General features: G+C 44.6%; 1 protein-coding gene across 1 annotated transcript in view; it reads left to right on the top strand.

Moving 5' to 3' along the window:
• Positions 1-18,930, top strand: part of LOC126355363 (facilitated trehalose transporter Tret1-like) — a 46,142-nt gene that overhangs the window by 15,077 nt on the left and 12,135 nt on the right. Inside the window, exon 2 of the mRNA XM_050005656.1 lies at positions 5,649-5,869. Within this exon, the coding sequence (XP_049861613.1) occupies positions 5,649-5,869 (221 nt within the window). The remainder of the gene's footprint in view (positions 1-5,648; positions 5,870-18,930) is intronic.

An 18,930-nucleotide genomic window follows, 5' to 3' on the forward strand; every position in this document is an offset into this window, starting at 1 on the left:
AACCAGTGAAGAGATCAACGTCTTCCAATAGGCCACCCTTTTGGCAGCAAACGTAAATTTGTACAGTGACCGATAGGAAGGGAAATATCTCGCAATGGATCTGAATTCCAGCATTCAGGACGTCAGATAAGTATTAACAAAAGCTAATATGAGTATTTTGATGAAATTAAAGATCTTGAATTGTTTATTCGTCTGTAAATGGCTATCATGCACCCATACAACCAAATTAATTATGTATATGTAGCTTGTAAAGTGATTCGTCCCACGTCCTTTTGACAAAAATAGTGGAAATTGTGCATGAGACATTTCTCAATAAGCAACCAATACACTGAGAGTCACGAACTGAACATTCGGGGGTGTCTGTTAGTTAAAAATGCAACTGTTTCACTAGCAAAACACTCATGTGACGTATTCTGGACGCTCGAGAATAATTATATCCGTTTGGGTGGGTGAACAGTCAACTTGTTTGAACTGCAACGAATTTCACTGGTTGAGACAAGGATAACGGGTTTCTCAGACTCCTGAATACAGCTAATGAACTATCTGAAGAAGAGTTAGAGGCTCCGGTTTCGAATCCCAACAATAACATGTAGGAGAGTGATATGCTAAGCAGGTGGGCCTGTAATTGCACAGGTAGTGAAACAGCGGCCAGATGTTTGTTCACAGTACGTCTACATCTATACTCTGCGAACCACTGTGAAATGCATGGGAGTGAGTATGTTTCGCTTTACCAATTATTAGAGATTTTCCTCGCTCCATTCACGTATGGAGCGTGGGAAAAAGGATTGTTTAAATGCCTCTGTGTGTGCTGTAATTAATCTAATCTTATCTCCGCTACCGTCATGGGAACGGTATGTACGGGGTTTTAGTATATTCCTAGAGGCATAATTTAAGCCCGGATTTTGAAATTTCGTCAGTAGAGTTTCTCGGGACTGTCAGCTCTGTTCTTTCAACATCTCAGTGACACTCTCCTGCAGGTTAAACAGACCTGTGACCGTTCGTGCTACCCTTCTCTGTACACGTTCAACATCCACTACTAGTCCCATTTGGTATGGATCTAACACACTAAGACAACATTCTAGGATGGATCGCACGGGTACAATAACTTACAATATAGTAGCGCAATTGAGCTGGTTTTAGAAAATAACTTCACTGTTGCCCTCTGAAATTGAAATACCGTGAAGGTGGCATACAGCAAACGTCAAACGGGCATGAAATATAGTAAATCATTGGATATGAAAATGATTAGCAACAAAGAAAATGTGAGTACGTCCGTCGACATTCTGTATACAAGGGAAACTTACGCACGGAAGTTCTCACCTGCAAGTCACATGTGGATCTTGTTTTGCAAAAAAATTGTTTTATTGCTCATGTTAGATGGAGAAACGTCTGCAGCAAATGACCGAATCTTATAGTGGCATAACTGCAGACTGTTAGGACTGCTTTTTTTGTTCGGCGATATTACGGCTGATGTTGGTAGGGATACCATTACTGTAGTGTGAGGATGCACTCGATGGATTCAAAGGAACGATTCTCACCACCATACAGGGTCTCAGCGGGCTCGGTGACTAGTACCATGGAGGATAGGCATACACTCTGAGACAATAAAAATGTACCACGAAAGAGTTATCCAAGTGGGACGTAAATCAGTAGACGTGATGTACCTGTACAGTCAAACGAAGGATTACAATTTCCGAAAAACTGGGTGATTTATTCAGGAGAGAGAACTTCACAAATTGAGCAAGTCAGTAACGTGTTGATCTCCCCGTAGCCCTTATGCAAGCAGTTATTCGTCTTGCAATTAATTGACAAGAGTTGTTGGGTATCCTCCTGAGGGATACTGTGCAAAATTCTTTCCAACTTACGCGTTGCATCCCGAATCAGTTGGAGGGCCCTGCCCATAATGCTCCCTACGTTTTCGAAGGAGTAGAGATCCGACGGGTTCGGACGGCACGAAGACAAGTAGTAGAAACTCTTGCCGTGTGCGGGAGGACATCATCTTGCTGAAATGTAAGCCCAGGATGGATAGACTTCAAAGGGAAACAAAACGGGGATTAGAATATTTTCGACGTACTGCTGTGCTGTAATGATGCCACGTATGACAACCAAAGGGGTTGTTGACATCCAAGACCATCACTCGTCTGGGCCATCTCAAGACATGTATTCGGCCTGGAATCTCATTGAGTGTCGCCCGTCACATGGTCTGGGGTGCCATTTCATTTCTTAGGGAGATCCCATGGGTGTCATTCGCGGTACCGTTCCAGCACAGCGGTACGTCGACGATGTTCTATGACCCAGTTTGTTACCCTTTTATGTCAAGCAATTCTTGGCTTACATTGGAGGAAGATAATGACCGCCCACACATGGCGAGAATTCTACTGCTTGTCGTCATGTTTGCCAAATCCTATTTTCCCCAGCAAGATCGTCGGATCCCGTCCCAGTTAAGAACGTCTGAAGCATTATGGCCAACCAGTTTGAGATTTTGACGATCTAACACGTTAATCGACCAGAATTTGGCACAATGTCTTTCAAGAGGTCATCCAAAAGCTCTATCAATCAATGCCAAGCTAAATAACTGCTTGAATTAGAGTCAGAACGCATCTCGTGGTCGTGCGGTAGCGTTGTCGCTTCCCGCGCTCGGGTTCGATTCCCGGCGGGGTCAGGGATTTTCTCTGCCTCATGATGGCTGGGTGTTGTGTGTTGTCCTTAGGTTTAAGTAGTTCTAAGTTCTAGGGGACTGATGACCATAGATGTTAAGTCCCATAGTGCCCAGAGGTAGAGCAACGCCTGACTGATTTGCTCAATTTGGAAAGCTCTTTCAGTTGAATAAATAATCCATTTTTCCTGAAATTGTTATTATCTATTTGCCTATTCACTTACACCACATCTACCGGGTTCTTTCGGGTAATTTTTACTTGATGGGTCGGTTTCTTTTTTCTATCTTAGAGTTTATCTTTCGCTAGGCCGTGTAAGGTCTTAGAGCCAAATCACATACCTTGAGTAAGGAAATGAGTTTTTTTGTAACGAGACTAGTGTCCTCATGGACAAAGCGATGGGACTGTCCCGAAGCTGACTGAGACTTTCCTTAAGGCAGCAGCAGAGAAAAGCACGCCGACAATAGTGCGTCCAACAGATGTACCTGTCTCAGGAGTGGCACCAGGTCGTCTTTCTAGACGAGTCCTGCTTCTGTACACATTATCACGATGTGAGCCTACTTATCCAAGAGTGGAGTGAACGTTGCCAAATTATATTCGTGATTGTTTCATGGTGCCATTAGGCACACTACTCAATCACCACTGATCTGCACAGCGATGAGCTACATTTCCAATTTCTTAAGACCGGTGGCTGTGTCTTATCTTCGAAATGTCCATGAAGTATTCTTTCAGAAAGATAAGCCGGCCGCTGTGGTCGAGCGGTTCTAGGCGCTTCAGTCCGGAAACGCGCTGCTGCTGCGTTCGTAGCTTCGAATCCTGCCTCGGGCATGGATGTGTGTGATGTCCTTAGGTTCGTTATGTTTACGTAGTTCTAAGTCTAGGGGACTGATGACCTCTGATGCTAAGTCCCAAAGTGCTCAGAGCCATTTGAACCATTTTTTTAGAAAGATAAAGCAAGACCGCCTGCTGCTGTGCTGTCACGATCTACCGCGACACTGAGTGTGTTTGACAGTTACCTGGCAGCATGTTTTCCAGATACCTCATCCATCGTAAAAGTCTAGTGATGGGGCGCCGAGAGTCTGGCTCACCACCAGTACCCAGCTACTATGATTTAATAACTCACATTGAGCTGAAGCATCATGTAATGATGTATGCATACCTCTTATCGAAATTCAGTTCAACTAGATGCGCAGCAAGGTTAGAGTTATTGTTCGTTCCAGAAGTGGCAGGTCTTTGTTTTTAATTTTGCACCCTGTACACCCTTAAATCATAGGGATGGCGGTTATCACTGAAAGAACCGGTTTTCGGATACACGGGTTCTTTTCTTCTCCAGATTAACCTTACTGTTAGAGCCGCTCAAAATAACCGGTTTGTCAAATAACCCATTTTCAGTTTTTAGTGCTATTACTACCAGAGATAAACGTTGACTTTGAACAAAAATTGAAAGATTCTAATGGAGGTGAAAGAGCAGGAACTATTGATCGATATGGGGTTGAGGCTGTGGCAGAAATTCGTCTCATTGCCTTCAGGAATCATAGTGAAGGTGAAGGAGACGGGAGCAGCGCCAGAGACAGGGAAAGGTCACAAGTTGGTGATCTCCCTGCATAATCACTTTCGGATGGTATCAATTTGTCTCCCTGAAGAAACCACAAAGATAAGGATTCAGTAGTTACCCAAGTCACGCCAGTAAAATTATTAGTATACAGGTAGCAATCAAATTTACCTTCTCTTCCAACGAACATTGTGGATGTTTTCGCCTTACGTGATGTCGCAAGTTTGTTGTGGCTCCTCCGATTTTTAATCTTTTAAAGTAAATAGAGCACTGTACTCTACTGGCGCCGACCTTCGTAAAATACAGTACTTCCAAACTAGGGATGATATCACTCTGCAATGCAACTGTCGTCCGAGGACGAGAGCGAGAAACTATTGTATAGACCAGGAGAGGCAAGTTTTGCGCACCGCACGTACATGCATACTGTCTAATAAGCCGCACCACACGATAACAGGAAGTTTACAATGTTGTCTCTGCAATGATGTACCGATTCTTGTGTCATACTTTTGTTGCTAGTTTCTAACTGTAGACATTGTTATTTAACAGTGTTGATTGATTTCCCCAATTTCTTTAAATATCCAATATTTCAAAGGAATGGAAATTTTACGAATTAATATTACTCTTTTTCGTAAAAAAGTGTTATTTAAAAACCAAAACTTCTAGCACAGCTGGTATGGCAAATTTATATGCCAGTTTGTTACCCATTTATTAGTTAAAAAGCAAAAAAAAAGACCTGTTATAACCGGGACCAAGCAAATACTGAAAAATACCGGTTATTCAGAACTAAAGGGCCAACGGCCTTGCCGCAGTGGTAACACAGCGGTTCCCGTCAGATCACCGAAGTTGGGCGCTGTCGGGCTTGGCTAGACCTTGGATGGATGACCATCCGCTATGCCGAGCGCTGTTGGCAAGCAGGGTGCACTCAGCCCTTGTGAGGCAAACTGAGGAGCTACTTGATTCAGAAGTAGCGGCTCCGGTCTCGGAAACTGACACACGGCCGGGAGAGCTGTTCACTGACCTCATAGCCCTCCATATCCGCATGCAGTGACGCTATGGGCTGAGGATGACATGGCGGCCGGTCGGCTCCGTTGAGCCTTCATGGCCTGTTCGGGAGGCGTTTAGTTTTTATGCAGGACTAAAGTACCGTCACCAGTTTTAACTGATCAGTTTTTCCCATCTCCACCATATCACCTACAAATATGTTCATGTACTGTTCCTGCTGTGCCGTATACACACAATCAGTATAATTTCGTAATTTGCTGTCCTTTGGGTTGTTGCAACATTGATGGCCTCAGCATATCTCAGTATTCAATATAAAAATGTGCTTCAGTTACCCTTTTTGTCTACCATTTGGTACCCGTTGCTTCAGCGCCAGTCTCTGCCCGCTGTAGCCTGTTTAGTCGCGAAGAGAACGGGAATGTAGTGGGCGTGCACTGCCGCAGGCTTCCTGCTGGCGTATTTTGTGGGTAAGTTGACCGGGCTGCGGGTGCTGTCGCTGCTGTGCGGCATCGTTCCTCTCGTGTTCTTCGTGGCGTTCTTCGCGATGCCCGAGTCGCCGGTGTACCTGCTGGACCGCGAGAGGCGCGAGGACGCGGTGAAGGCGCTGCAGTGGCTGCGGGGTCCCGCCACCGACATCTCGCAGGAGCTCGCCAGCATGGACGAGGTGAGGGCCGAGATCCAGCCACCTCACTGTGCTCAGCTACTAACTCTGGAAGTCTGTGGACACTAACTACACGACAAAATTAATGTCACTTCATTTCTGTTCCTGTCAGTCACATAATTGTTCATGAAACGTTTATTTCCGTACATGACAACGAATTCAGAACTTAGACACACAAATTAAGACTTTGTCACGCACAGGAGACATCACTCTAATATTGCGTAACACTGTCTCTATCCCTCATAATGCACTACAGGCCATAAAATTGCTACACCAAGAAGAAATGCAGATGATAAACGGGTTTCATTGGACAAATACATTATACTAGAACTGACATATGATTACATTTTCACGCAATGTGGGTGCATAGATCCTGAGAAATCAGTACCCAGAACAACCACCTCTGACCGTAATAACGGCCTTGATACGCCTGGGCATTGAGTCAAACAGAGCTTGGATGGCGTGCACAGGTACAGCTGCTGATGCAGCTTCAACAGGATACCACAGTTCATCAAATGTAGTGAATGGCGTGTAGTGACGAACCAGTTGCTCGGCCACCATTGACCAAACGTTTTCAGTTGGTGAGAGATCTGGAGAATGTGCTGGACAGGGCAGCAGTCGAACATTTTCTGAATCCAGAAAGGCCCGTAAAGGACATGCAACATGCGGTCGTGCATTATCCTGCTGAAATGTAGTGTTTCGCAGGGAACGAATGAAGGATAGAGCCACGGGTCGTAACACATCTGAAATATAACGTCCACTGTTCAAAGTGCCGCAGTGCGAACAAGAGGTAACCGAAACGTGTAACCAATGGCACTCCATACCATCACGGCGGATGATACGCCAGTATGGTGATGACGAATACACGCTTCCAATATGCGTTCACCGCGATGTTGCCAAACACGGATGCGACCATCATGACGCTGTAAACAGAACCTGGATTCGTCCGAAAAAATGACGTTTTGCCATTCGTGCACCCAGATTCGTCGTTGAGTACACCATCGCAGGTGCTCCTGTCTGTGATGCAGCGTCAAGGGAAACCGAAGCCATGGTCTCCGAGCTGATAGCCCATGCTGCTTTAAACTTCGTCGAAATGTTCGTTCAGATGTTTGTTGTCTTGAAAACGTCCCCATCTGTTGACTCAGGGATCGAGACGTGGCTGCAAGATCCGTTACAGCCATGCGGATAAGATGCCTGTCATCTCGACTGCTAGTGATACGAGGCCGTTGGGGTCCAGCAAGGCGCTCCGTATTACTCTCCTGAACCCACCGATCCAATAGTGTGCTAACAGTCATTGGATCTCGACCAACGCGAGCAGCAATGTCGCGATACGATAAACCGCAATCGCGATAGGATACAATCCGACCTTTATCAGAGTCGGAAACGTGATGGCACGCTTATTTCCTCCTTACACGACGCATCACAACAACGTTTCACCAGGCAACGCCGGTCAACTGCTGTTTGCGTATGAGAAATCGGCTGGAAACTTTGTCCATGTCAGCACGTTGTAGGTGTCGCCACCGTCGCCAACCTTGTTTGAACGCTCTGAAAAGCTAATAATTTGCATATCACAGCATCTTCTTCCTGTCGGTTAAATTTCGCGTCTGTAGCACGTCATCTTCGTGGTGTAGCAATTTTAATGACCAGTAGTGTAGTTCCATGGAGGAAGAGTATCCACAACCTTTTTTGAGTGTGTCATGTCCATATGAAGACGCTCATTGTTGGTTATTTCGAAGGATGATCAATAGAGGATGAGACTGATTTTTTTCGTATAGCTACCGTGATAGTTCTCTATCTTTACCATAAATATTTAAAAGAGCGGGTTTCTGTGTGTAATGTCAATAGGCAGCAGCACTCTCGAATCGATGAGTTGGTAGTAATGCATTATTTTATAGACGCTCTTTACATTTTACGGACCAAGCTACAGAGGTGACTCTAGACTAGCTAAACGGCACAACAAAATTCTGTTTTTGTTTAAACCTTGCAGCCATTGAAAATTACGAAAGGTGTAGGAAACCTACGGTGAAAATGCACTACCTCGTGCGACAGTATTTAGGTGGTTCAAGGGCTTCAAAGCAGGCCGATTTGTCTGTTTTACGCAAGGTGTTCCTGGTGTTTCGGTTTCTGCAGTGACTGAAGTCAACATAAGCATATGTACTGTGGTGGTAAGTTCCAAACAGCTGAGGTCATCGGTCGCTAGGCTTACACCCTACTTAATCTAACTTAGACTAACTTACGATAAGGACTGCGCACACATCCATGTCCGAGGGTGGAATCGAACCTCTTACGGGGAGGGGGGGGGGGGGGGGGGGGGCGCCGCGCGAACCGTGGCAAGGCGAAGGCGCCCTAGGCCGCGCGGCTACCCCGCGCTGCCAGGTACTGTGAATGTCCGTGAGGATCGACGGGTAACGTAACGTAACCTCATTGCAGTGTTGAGAATTGCATAAGCCAGTATCTTTACGCACGATCATCTCCGTATTATCCGTGATTGTGCTCGCTGGGAGCCACATTTATTCACTCCCGAACAAAAGGCTGTGCGAATGGAAACAAACCTTGAGGTGCTGCGTCTCTTTCCTGATGGAAGGGATGCGTTTCTGGAATCGAAATCTCCGGTGATCAGTCATAGCTGCATCATTACGATCCTGAAGGCAAACGAGCCATCACAGTGTGGAAATCGCCATGTTCTCGGATACGAAAAAACAGGAAGTTGTTACATCTGCAGGAAAAATGATGGTTATCACATTTCCTGACTGCCATGGAATGATCTACCAGCATGAAGTTTCCTCTCACGTTAATGTTACAGCAGCACACTAACTGAGGAAGCACATTGGAAGAAAACGACCACAGCTTTCTCAGATTGGGTGGCTACTTCATCATGACATTATTCAGTCTCATGTCGCAAATCAAGTCATACAGTTTCTGGCTCAGTTCAACATTGCATCTGCCTTACAGCTCCGATCTTCCATCCTGTGAATTATTTTAAATTTCAGTCACTAAAAGCAAAGCTTCGGGGCATTCGATTTGAGAACTCTGAAAAAAGTAGAGGCTATCTCAAGGGCCTGACAAAGAACGGCCTGCACTATGTATTCGAGGACTGGCAGAAACGCTATATAAAGTGCATTCAAATAGGATCGGATACTTAGAAAAAGATCACGTAAATATTGAAATGGAGTAATAAACATCGGTGAAAAATTCAGTTTCAGTCTTTGTTGATCAACCATCGTAGATCTTGTATAGCTACCAAATCGAAAGGTTGTTGATTACCATGTTTCACCCGCTGTTTCAAACAGTCAAAGACTGTTTTCTATGAGATTAAGACTGTGCCTGAGTATTCGTCGACCTAGGAACGAATGGGTTCAAAAATGGCTCTGAGCACTATGGGACTCAACTGCTGTGGTCATTAGTCCCCTAGAACTTAGAACTACTTAAACCTAACTAACCTAAGGACATCACACACATCCATGCCCGACGCAGGATTCGAACCTGCGACCGTAGCAGTCGCAGGGTTCCGGACTGCGCGCCTAGAACCGGGAACGAATGGGTTCGGTATTGTGTCCACACCATACTCATCGTGAAGATGTAGAAGAAAGGGCAGCACTTAGTAAGCGAACATTTTGATATAAATATCCTGCTTCATGTTCACGGTAAACTGAATGAGTGGGTTCTAGTACTGTCACGAAAAACTACCCCAAAACTTCGCAGATACACCTCCCACTGGGATTACAATTTCCACTCTGCGGGATAAACGCCTCGTTAGGCCGTCGTTGCATTCGGAAACTTGCATCATTTAATAAAATAAGTAATATCGCGATTCATTGGACAACATTACCCATTTCTAGTCTGCTTCTGACTAGTTTCTGTATTGTTTGGCCCATTGAAGATGCGCAGGTTGCTGTGAGAAAATGCCTTCCGTGAGGTACTCAATTTCAAATGTCCATCGCATACAGTTCCCACGGCGATGTTCGCTCGGAACATAAATGAGATCGACTGACACCATCAAGCCTGTCTGAAACCGATTGTCATTGACGGAGGCGTGACACTCTTCTCAGGCCCATGTCGGTTACGCTCCGTTTCTCGACCAATGTTACGCAGCTCGGAGTGGTACACCATTGCATCTAGTGGTTAGACAGTGCGTTGGTACACCAACAACTAAGGCAACTTCGCTCGCTTTCCGCCATTGCATCACCTTTCCAAGTCACCCATTATATCGCAGTGATTCCGTACAATAGACTGGCAGATACCCGGTACGCACCAGTTCACTGCCATCACGTAAGGTCGACGGTGGAGGGTCATATAACTGCCTGGTACCAGTTCTACACCATCTACAGTACGCAAGAGTGTCCAGTTGGGTCTTAACACATTGACTGCCATGATGAAATATGGACCATGCGTTGCCATGCCACACTGAAATCACGAATATTACTTCTAAAGTCATGATTCTTTTGAACATTTAGAACTAAGTTACTTGATAAAATGTGAATTTATGACTGATCTGGACTGATATCAGGCGTGAGCCATATATGGCTCACGTTGCCCAACAATAACATTTTAACACAATTATAATCTGTGGTACACATAGGTATAAAAATCGTTATTCAAGAAATGATTCAAACACTTAGTTTATTTGATTATATTAGCTACATATAATATTATTTACTTTTTTTACTTGGCCTGACAAGGTTCAAGAATAAAGATCGTAGAATATTCTACTTCTTCAACACAGCATTGTCAATGTCACTAAAACACTCGTTGCACATAAAACAGTCACACTTATTGCATATATTGCACGCCTTTTTCACTTTCGTAGCAGCATCCTTTCTTTCTTCTGTTCTTCGCAGGCGTTTACGAATATAACAGCCCGAACGTCATCTTTGCTCTGCTTTGATCCTTCTACTGTCACAAGGCGATGGCTTCTGTCTTCGCGGAACGGCTGTAGTGTTGCTCGTGGTTGTGGATCTTTGGCATTCAATAGCAGTAGAGTCAACAGCACCTGAAAGAAATTATTTGTACGCGAGACTTTGATCCTTTGTTTGCCAAAATGTACAGCACTTGAGCATTAACAAACATGTTCCAAAAATGATTTAAAAAACGATCTTTCTGTACCATTTAACCGTACGCCGAAGTTAGGAATCACGATGGCTACCGTTTGTAAAAACATTGAGTGCTACAAACATGAAAGGCACCACTTTTAAACCCATAGTTGAAACGCGTTATCTGTGAGCCCTAGCCGGCCGTTGTGACCAAGCGGTTCTAGGCGCTTCAGTCTGGAACCGCGCGACTGCTACGGTTGCAGGTTCTCATCCTGCCTCGGGCATGTGATGTCCTTAGGTTAGTTATATTTAAGTAGTTCTAAGTTCTAGGGGACTGATGACCTCAGATGTTAAGTCCCATAGTGCTCAGAGGCATTTTCCTGTGAGCCCTAAGAGGCTTACGAGGCCTCTAAACACAACTCTGCATTTGAGCCAGTTATGACTCACGTGGCGTCACAACCCGTGTAACTGTGAGCCACCACTGGTTCACGTGGCAGCCAATGTGTTAAAGAAAGAGAGTAATATTGTGTGCGGTCACGTGATCTTCCTCATGTTAGGATCTGTATACATACGAGAGCCGTTCAATAAATAACACAACGCCTTTTTTCGGCCAATTTTTATTAAAAAAGTGTTGTGTGACACCTGAACTGATGATACGTGGCGGCGCTATGCTTAGAAATGGTTCAAATGGCTCCGAGCACTATGGGACTTAACATCTGAGGTCATCAATTCCCTAGAAACTAGAGCCACTTAAACCGAACTAACCAAAGGACATCACGCACATTCAAGACCGAGGGAGGATTCGAACCTGCGACCGTAGCGGTCGCGCGGTTCCAGACGGAAGCGCCTAGAACCGCTCGGCCATACCGGCCGGCGCTATACGTAGACTTGGCGTCTGTAAAGGAGGTGCCTTCCAAGGAGACAGCTGTTCCTTGGCTTCCTTTTGGAAGAAAATCAGACCATTGCAGGTATTCTTTGTCACTTGCAGAGAGACCTGGCAGTGAACAAAAGCGCGATGAGTCGTTGAGCGAGGCGTCTGTCATCATCGCAACAATGTCGCGCAGACCTGTCCGATCTCGCCCGTGCCGGCCATCTGCACAGACCTGTGACTCCTGCAGTGATGGAATGTTCGGACATTCTCATTCGAAGTGACCGACGGATCAAAATCAAACACTTCGCTGCTCAACAGGATGTCTCTGTTGGTGGTGCTGATACATTCGTCCGCCAGTTGGGGTACTGAAAGGAATGTGCTCACTGGGTCCCTCACCGCATAAAAGAAGACCATAAAGAGTAACGAAGGCCCACCTGTGCGGAATTCGGTTCATCACTTCGAACCGGTACTTCGACTGACGCCACACCACCTGTCCCCGAAGAAGTAGTTCAAATGAGCACATCGCCGCTAAAGTCATAGGAAAACATTAAATTTTTCACATAGAAATAATTACATTAAATAAAAAAGAGGGGAAACGAAGTTTTTACGTGGAGATGCATTTAACAACTGGTAAGATGAATTTGTTATTTTAATCTGGTATTTGTAATGAAAACTTTATGCAAGAAGGCGGGTAATGGAAATTGGGTCTGATCATTTAACACTACGCTGGACTTCTGTGCCATTATTTCGAGTAAGCACTCCGTCGTCAGGCCACGAGTCGTCTACCGGGACCATCCGACCGCCGTGTCATCCTCGGTGGAGGATGCGGATAGGAGGGGCGTGGGGTAAGTACACCGCTCTCCCGGTCGTAAGATGGTATTCTTGACCGAAGCCGCTACTATTCGGTCGAGTAGCTTCTCAACTGGCATCACGAAGCTGAGTGCACGCCGAAAAATGGCAACAGCGCATGGCGGCTCAGATGGCCACCCATCCAAATGCCGACCACTCCCGACAGGGCTTAACTTCGGTGATCTCACGGGAACCGGTGTATCCACTGCGGCAAGGCGGTAGGGTCATCTTTCTGATTTTTTTGACAGAATGTAGAAGTTTATATTCTTCATCATGTTAATGGTTTTCTGCTAAACGATGATCAGCAAACCTCGATCTTTCTTCTCTAATCACCTGCTTCTGTCATGTTCAGATAATCTAAATGCCACAGCGCTTCCTGACTACCAGTATATACTTTTTGACACTGCTTGCACGTGATTTGATTGACACCACTCTGTGTCAAGGGTTTAATTTGTCTTTACTATTCCATAAAAATTTTGATATACTGTTAGTATTATAAAATGCAACTCTGTAGTTGCGAAACGTAGCACCAGGTTTTGTAATTATGGCCTGACTGTTGTTGGCCAGCGTACAGAAGTGATGTAATTCACGCGTTTTCTTTTTTCGTAGTATTTTATCAATCCCGAGCAGAGCTATACAAATTTCTGGATGCGATATGTTTAATGGTCTTTAGTACAGTTTGAAAGGCTGGTTCAGAATACGAAACAGAAGCTGGAAGCCAAATAGTCACCAAATAAATACCGATTTACAGAACGTTAGGAAATATTTTCCCATTTAATATTATTATCATTTTCCGCCAAGCACCGATTCAGTTAATGTTGATGAATATAATTATCAAAGTATGCTGCTAACCTCTGACAATGTCTTAAAAGATGAAGTGGAATCAGGAATTCAAATGGATAACGTCCTATGGTCTTTCAGTAGTTTTCAAAAGCAAATTTCTTTCTAAAGAGCACGTAAATAAGTCGTTGCCTGTAATAGTTTTAACAATAAACCTGAAACCTTTACTTTCTCAAAAATAAAAATAAAACTAACTAATGTTTTGTAAATATAAAATAGTGAGAAAAAAATATTTGGATCAATGAGAGAGAGCACTAGTAATGACTGCTGAATGTTGCATATCAAAGAACTCTATAACTTATACTAGGAATCAGATATAGAAGCCCAAATCAAAGCCAAGGGATTGAAATAGATAAGGAATGTCTTCAGTGAGTCACTTAACAGGATTATCATGAGACTGGCAGAAAAGCTTCTTACTAGAAGACGACCTCTCGGACGACCACACATGCCAGATACCTAGACAAAAAATTGAGCTCATCAGAGACTGGAAAACTATTTTTAAAGCAGAACAAAGTGGCACAAATGTTCATTCTGCAGCGAAGAGGATCCATAGCAGATTAAAAACTCTTTGAACCATCTTGCAAAATGAGAAAGAGCGTTGTCCAACTGGAATAAAACTCCAGAAAGGGTTTCATTTGCAGCTCCATATCGTTCTCGGTGTAGCTGACATTGTAGGCGGCACCTACAGTTCTGAACAGCCAAAGTCGCACATGATTATCAGTAGTGCCCCAGAGTATCACACAATACTGTGATGTGGTCTGAAGCTAGATGATATATTCTTGCGATTACGTTTACCCCCAGAGGGTCTTACACGCACTCGGTTATTAATAGTCAGTGCTCCAGTACTGAGACACCAGAGAAGACTTATTTCTTTTAAATGCCAAATAATTGTCTGTATCGAGAAGCCTATTAAAAAGGGATAGGGGTAGCTGCATCTACAGGCAAGCAAATAATCTCCTTCTTTTCGTACACTTGTGGCATGCTCTAATGGACTGGCTTCCACAAAGAACAACTGTTAACAGCAGGATGTGCTGTGACACCCTTACACGGCTTATATGCAGGATTCAGCAAAGTAGACAGGAAAAGTGGTCGAAGTGAGTACTCTTCCAGCACGACAAAGCACAGCAGTACACCAGCAGCGCCACGATTGCGAAGCTAACTTCACCGAGTTCGTTGTTGTGTCACATCCACCATATTATACATCTACATGGATACTCTGAAAATCACATTCAAGTGCCTGGCAGAGGTTTCATCGAACCACCTTCACAATTCTCTACTATTACAATATCGTATAGAGCGTGGAAAGAATGAACACCGATATCTTCCCGCACGAGTTCTGATTTCCCTTATTTTATCGTGGTGATCGTTCCACCCTATATAGGTCGGTGCTAACAAAATATTTTTGCATTCGGAGAAGAAAGTTGGTGATTGGAATTTCGAGAGAAGATTCCGTCGCAACGAAAAACGCCTTTCTTTTAATGATGACCATACCAAATCCTGTATCATTTCTATGACACTCTCTCCCATATTTCGCGATAATACTAAAAGTGCTGCCTTTCTTTGACGTTTTTCAGTGTACTCAGTCAGTCCTATCTGGTAAGGATCCCACACCGCCCAGCAGTATTCTAAAAGAGGACGGACAAGCGTAGTGTGGGGAGTCTCCTCAGTAGGTCTGTTACATTTTCTAAGTGCCCTGCCAATAAAACGCTGTCTTTGGTAGCCTGCCCCACAACATTTTCTATGTGTTGCTTCCAATTTAAATTGTTCGTAATTGTAATACCTAGGTATTTAGTTTAATTTACGGCTTTTAGGTTCGACTGATTTATCGTGTAACCTAAATTTAACGAGTTCCTTTTAGCACTCATGTGGATGACCTCACACTTTTCGTTATTTAGGGTCAATTGCCACTTTTCGTGCCATTCAGATATCTTTTCTAAATCGTTTTGCAGTTTGTTTTGATCTTCTGATGATTTTATTAGTCGATAACCGACAGCTTCATCTACAAACAACCGAAGACGGCTGCTCAAATTGTCGCCAAAAACGTTTATATAGATAAGAAACAGCAAAGGGCCTATAACACTAACTTGGGGAATGCCAGAAATCATTTCTGTCTTACTCGATGACTATCCGTCAATTACTACGAACCGTGACCACTCTGACAGGAAATCACAAAACCAGTCACATAACTGAGAATTCCATAAGCACGCAATTTCACTACGAGCCGCTTGTGTGGTACAGTGTCAAAAGCCTTCCGGAAATCCAGAAATGCGGAATGAATCTGAAATCCCTTGTCAATAGCACTCAACACTTGATGTGAATAAAGAGCTAGTTGTGTTTCACTGGAACGATGCTTTCTAAACCCATGTTGACTGTGTGTCAATAGACTGTTTTCTTCGAGGTAATTCATAATGTTCGAACACAATATATGTTCTGGTATCCTGCTGCATATCGACGTTAACGATATGGACCCGTGATTTAGTGGATTACTCCTACTTCTCTTTTTGGGTTTTGGTGTGAACTGCGCAACCTCCCAGTCTTTTGGCACGGATCTTTCGTCGAGCGAACGGTTGTATGTGATTGTTAAGTATGGGACTACTGCAACAACATTTCCGAAGGAACCTACTTGGTATACAGTCTGGACTAGAAGACTTGCTTTTATTAAGTGATTTGAGTTGCTTCACTACTCCGAACATATTTACTTCTGCGTTACTCATGTTGGCAGCTGTACTCGATTCGAGTTCTGGAGTATTTACTTCGTCTTCTTTTGTGAAGGCATTTCGGAAGGCTGTGTTTAGTAACTGTGCTTTGGCAGCACTGTCTTCGATAGTATCTCCATTGCTATCGTGCAGAGAAGGCATTGATTGTTTCTTGCCGCTAACGTACTTCACATACGACCAGAATCTCTTTGGATTTTCTGCCAGGTTTTGAGTCAAAGTTTCGTTGTGTAAACTGTTATAGGCATCTCGCATTGAAGTCCGCGCGAAATTTCGAGCTTCTGTGAAATATAGCCAATCTTAGGGATTTTGCATCTGTTTAAATTTGGCATGTTGTTTCGTTGTTTCTACAACAGTGTTCTAACCAGTTTTATGTACCAAGGCGGATTATTTCCGTCGTTTGTTAATTTATTTATTTGGTATAAATCCCTCAATTGCTGCCGATACTATTTCTTTGAATTTAAGCCACATCTGGTCTACACTTACATTATTAATTTGAAATGAGTGGAGATTGTCTCTTAGGAAGGCTTTTTTGAATGGGTATATTTTTCGCTTATTTTTCGAGGATTGCAGTGTTTAATCTCGCTACGACAACACTGTGTTCACTAATCCCTGAATCGGTTTTGATGCTCGTTATTAACTCAGGATTGTTTCCAGAATGAGATTTTCACTCTGCAGCGGAGAGTGCGCTGATATGAAACTTCCTGGCAGATTAAAACTGTGTGCCCGACCGAGACTCGAACTCGGGACCTTTGCCTTCCGCGGGCAAGTGCTCTACCATCTGAGCCACCGAAGCACGACTCACGCCCGGTACTCACAGCTTTACTTCTGCCAGTACCGGTTTCAGGATTGTTTGTTGCTAAGAGGTCAAGTGCGTTTTCACAACCGTTTACTATTCGCATGGGATCATGAACTAACTGCTCGAAATAATTTTCAGAGAATTCGTGTAGCACAATTTCGGATGTTATTTAATGCGTACCTCCGGAATTAAACATGTATTTTCGCCAACGTATTGAGGGTAAATTAAAGTCACCACCAACGAGTATAGTATGAGTCGGGTATGTGTTTGAAATCAAATTCAAGTTTTATTTGAACCTTTCAGCAACTGTATCATCTGAATTGGGAGGTCGGTAAAAGGATTCATTATTATTTTATTCCGGTTTCCAACAATGACCTCTGCCCATACTAACTCATAGGAAGTTTCTACTTCAGTTTGGTCACAAGATAAACTAATTCTGACAGCAACAAACATGCCTCCGCCAACCGTGTTTAGCCTATCCTTTCGAAACACCGTTAAGTTCTTCACAAAAATCTCTGCCGAGATTATATCCGGCTTTAGCCAGCTTTCAGCGCCTATAACGATTTGAGTATCAGTGCTTTCTATTAGCGCTTGGAGCTCTGGTACTTTCCCAACACAGCTACGACAATTTACAACTGTTATACCAATGGTTCCTGTATCTGTGTTCTTCCTGTGTTCAGCCTGCACCCTTTGTGACTGAAGCCCTTCTTGTGTTTTCCCGAGACTCTCTAACTTAAAAAACCGCCCAGTCCATGCCACACAGTCTCTGCTACCCGTGTAGCCGCCTCCTGCGTATAGTGGACACCTGACCTATTCAGCGGAACCCGAAACCCAACCACCCTTTCGCGCAAGTCGAGGAATCTGCAGCCTACAGGGTCGCAGAATCGTCTGAGCCTCTGTGCCAGAGTCCGCAATCGGTCCTGTCGACTACGCTGCAAATGGTCAGCTCTGCTTTCATCTTGCAAGCAAGACTGGCAGCCTTTACTACTTTGTTAGCCGCTCGAAACCAGAGAGAATCTCTTCTGATCGAAAATGACACACATCATTGGTGCCGATGTAAGCAACTACCTGCAGTTGGCTGCACCCTGTGCTCTTCATGTCATCCCGGAGGACCCTTTCCTCATCTGCAATGACTCCACCCGGTATGCACAAGGAGTGCACATGGGATTTCTTACCCTTCTTGTCAGCCAAGTCCCTTAGGGGCCCCATAACGCGCCTAACGTTGGAGCTCCCAATAATCCCAACCTCTGCGATTGCCCGGATCTTGCAGGCTGAGTGGCTTCCTCTGAAACAGGACAGGCGCCGACAGCATCTGGGTCAGCGACAGTGTCAGCCACAGACAGCACCTGGAACCTGTTTGTCAGACAAACCGGGGAGGCCTTTCGTGCGCCCGCCTGGGAAGTCTTTCGCCGCCTGCTTCGCCCCAGGGCGACCTCCCATTCTACCACAGGTGAACGGTCAGCCTCAGTGCGAGCAGTAACTGGGTTGGCCACCGGTGAGTACCGATTGGAGGACTCTAACGCGCTGGACGTCCGTCGGATCCCCACGGCCGGCCCACAACAGTGGTGCCCATCCACTGCAGCCTCAAGCTGTGTAACCGAAGCCATCACAGCCTGAAGCTGGGAGCGAAGTGTCACCATCTCGGCTCGCATCCGCACACAACAATGGCAGTGACCGTGGAAAACTAAACTATGCAGATAAACGGACTATCGGCACGTGCTGCGCAACTCTACTCTAGACCCGGATGCAAAAGCACGAACTGTGTCCAGTAATACACAGATATTCGAAAACCTAACTACCGAAGCACTCAGGTGAAACTAAATAATTTGCCCCTGATTAGGGACTTGTAATATGTCACAAAATCGGTTTACTTTCCGACGCAGACGAAAACGCCACATCTGTGGCTATTAGATATTAAATTTACATGCAGAAACTCAAGAAACTACACTATTAAAGCACAC

The sequence above is a fragment of the Schistocerca gregaria genome, chromosome 3, assembly GCF_023897955.1.
Source record: "Schistocerca gregaria isolate iqSchGreg1 chromosome 3, iqSchGreg1.2, whole genome shotgun sequence".
Taxonomy (NCBI): domain Eukaryota; kingdom Metazoa; phylum Arthropoda; class Insecta; order Orthoptera; family Acrididae; genus Schistocerca; species Schistocerca gregaria.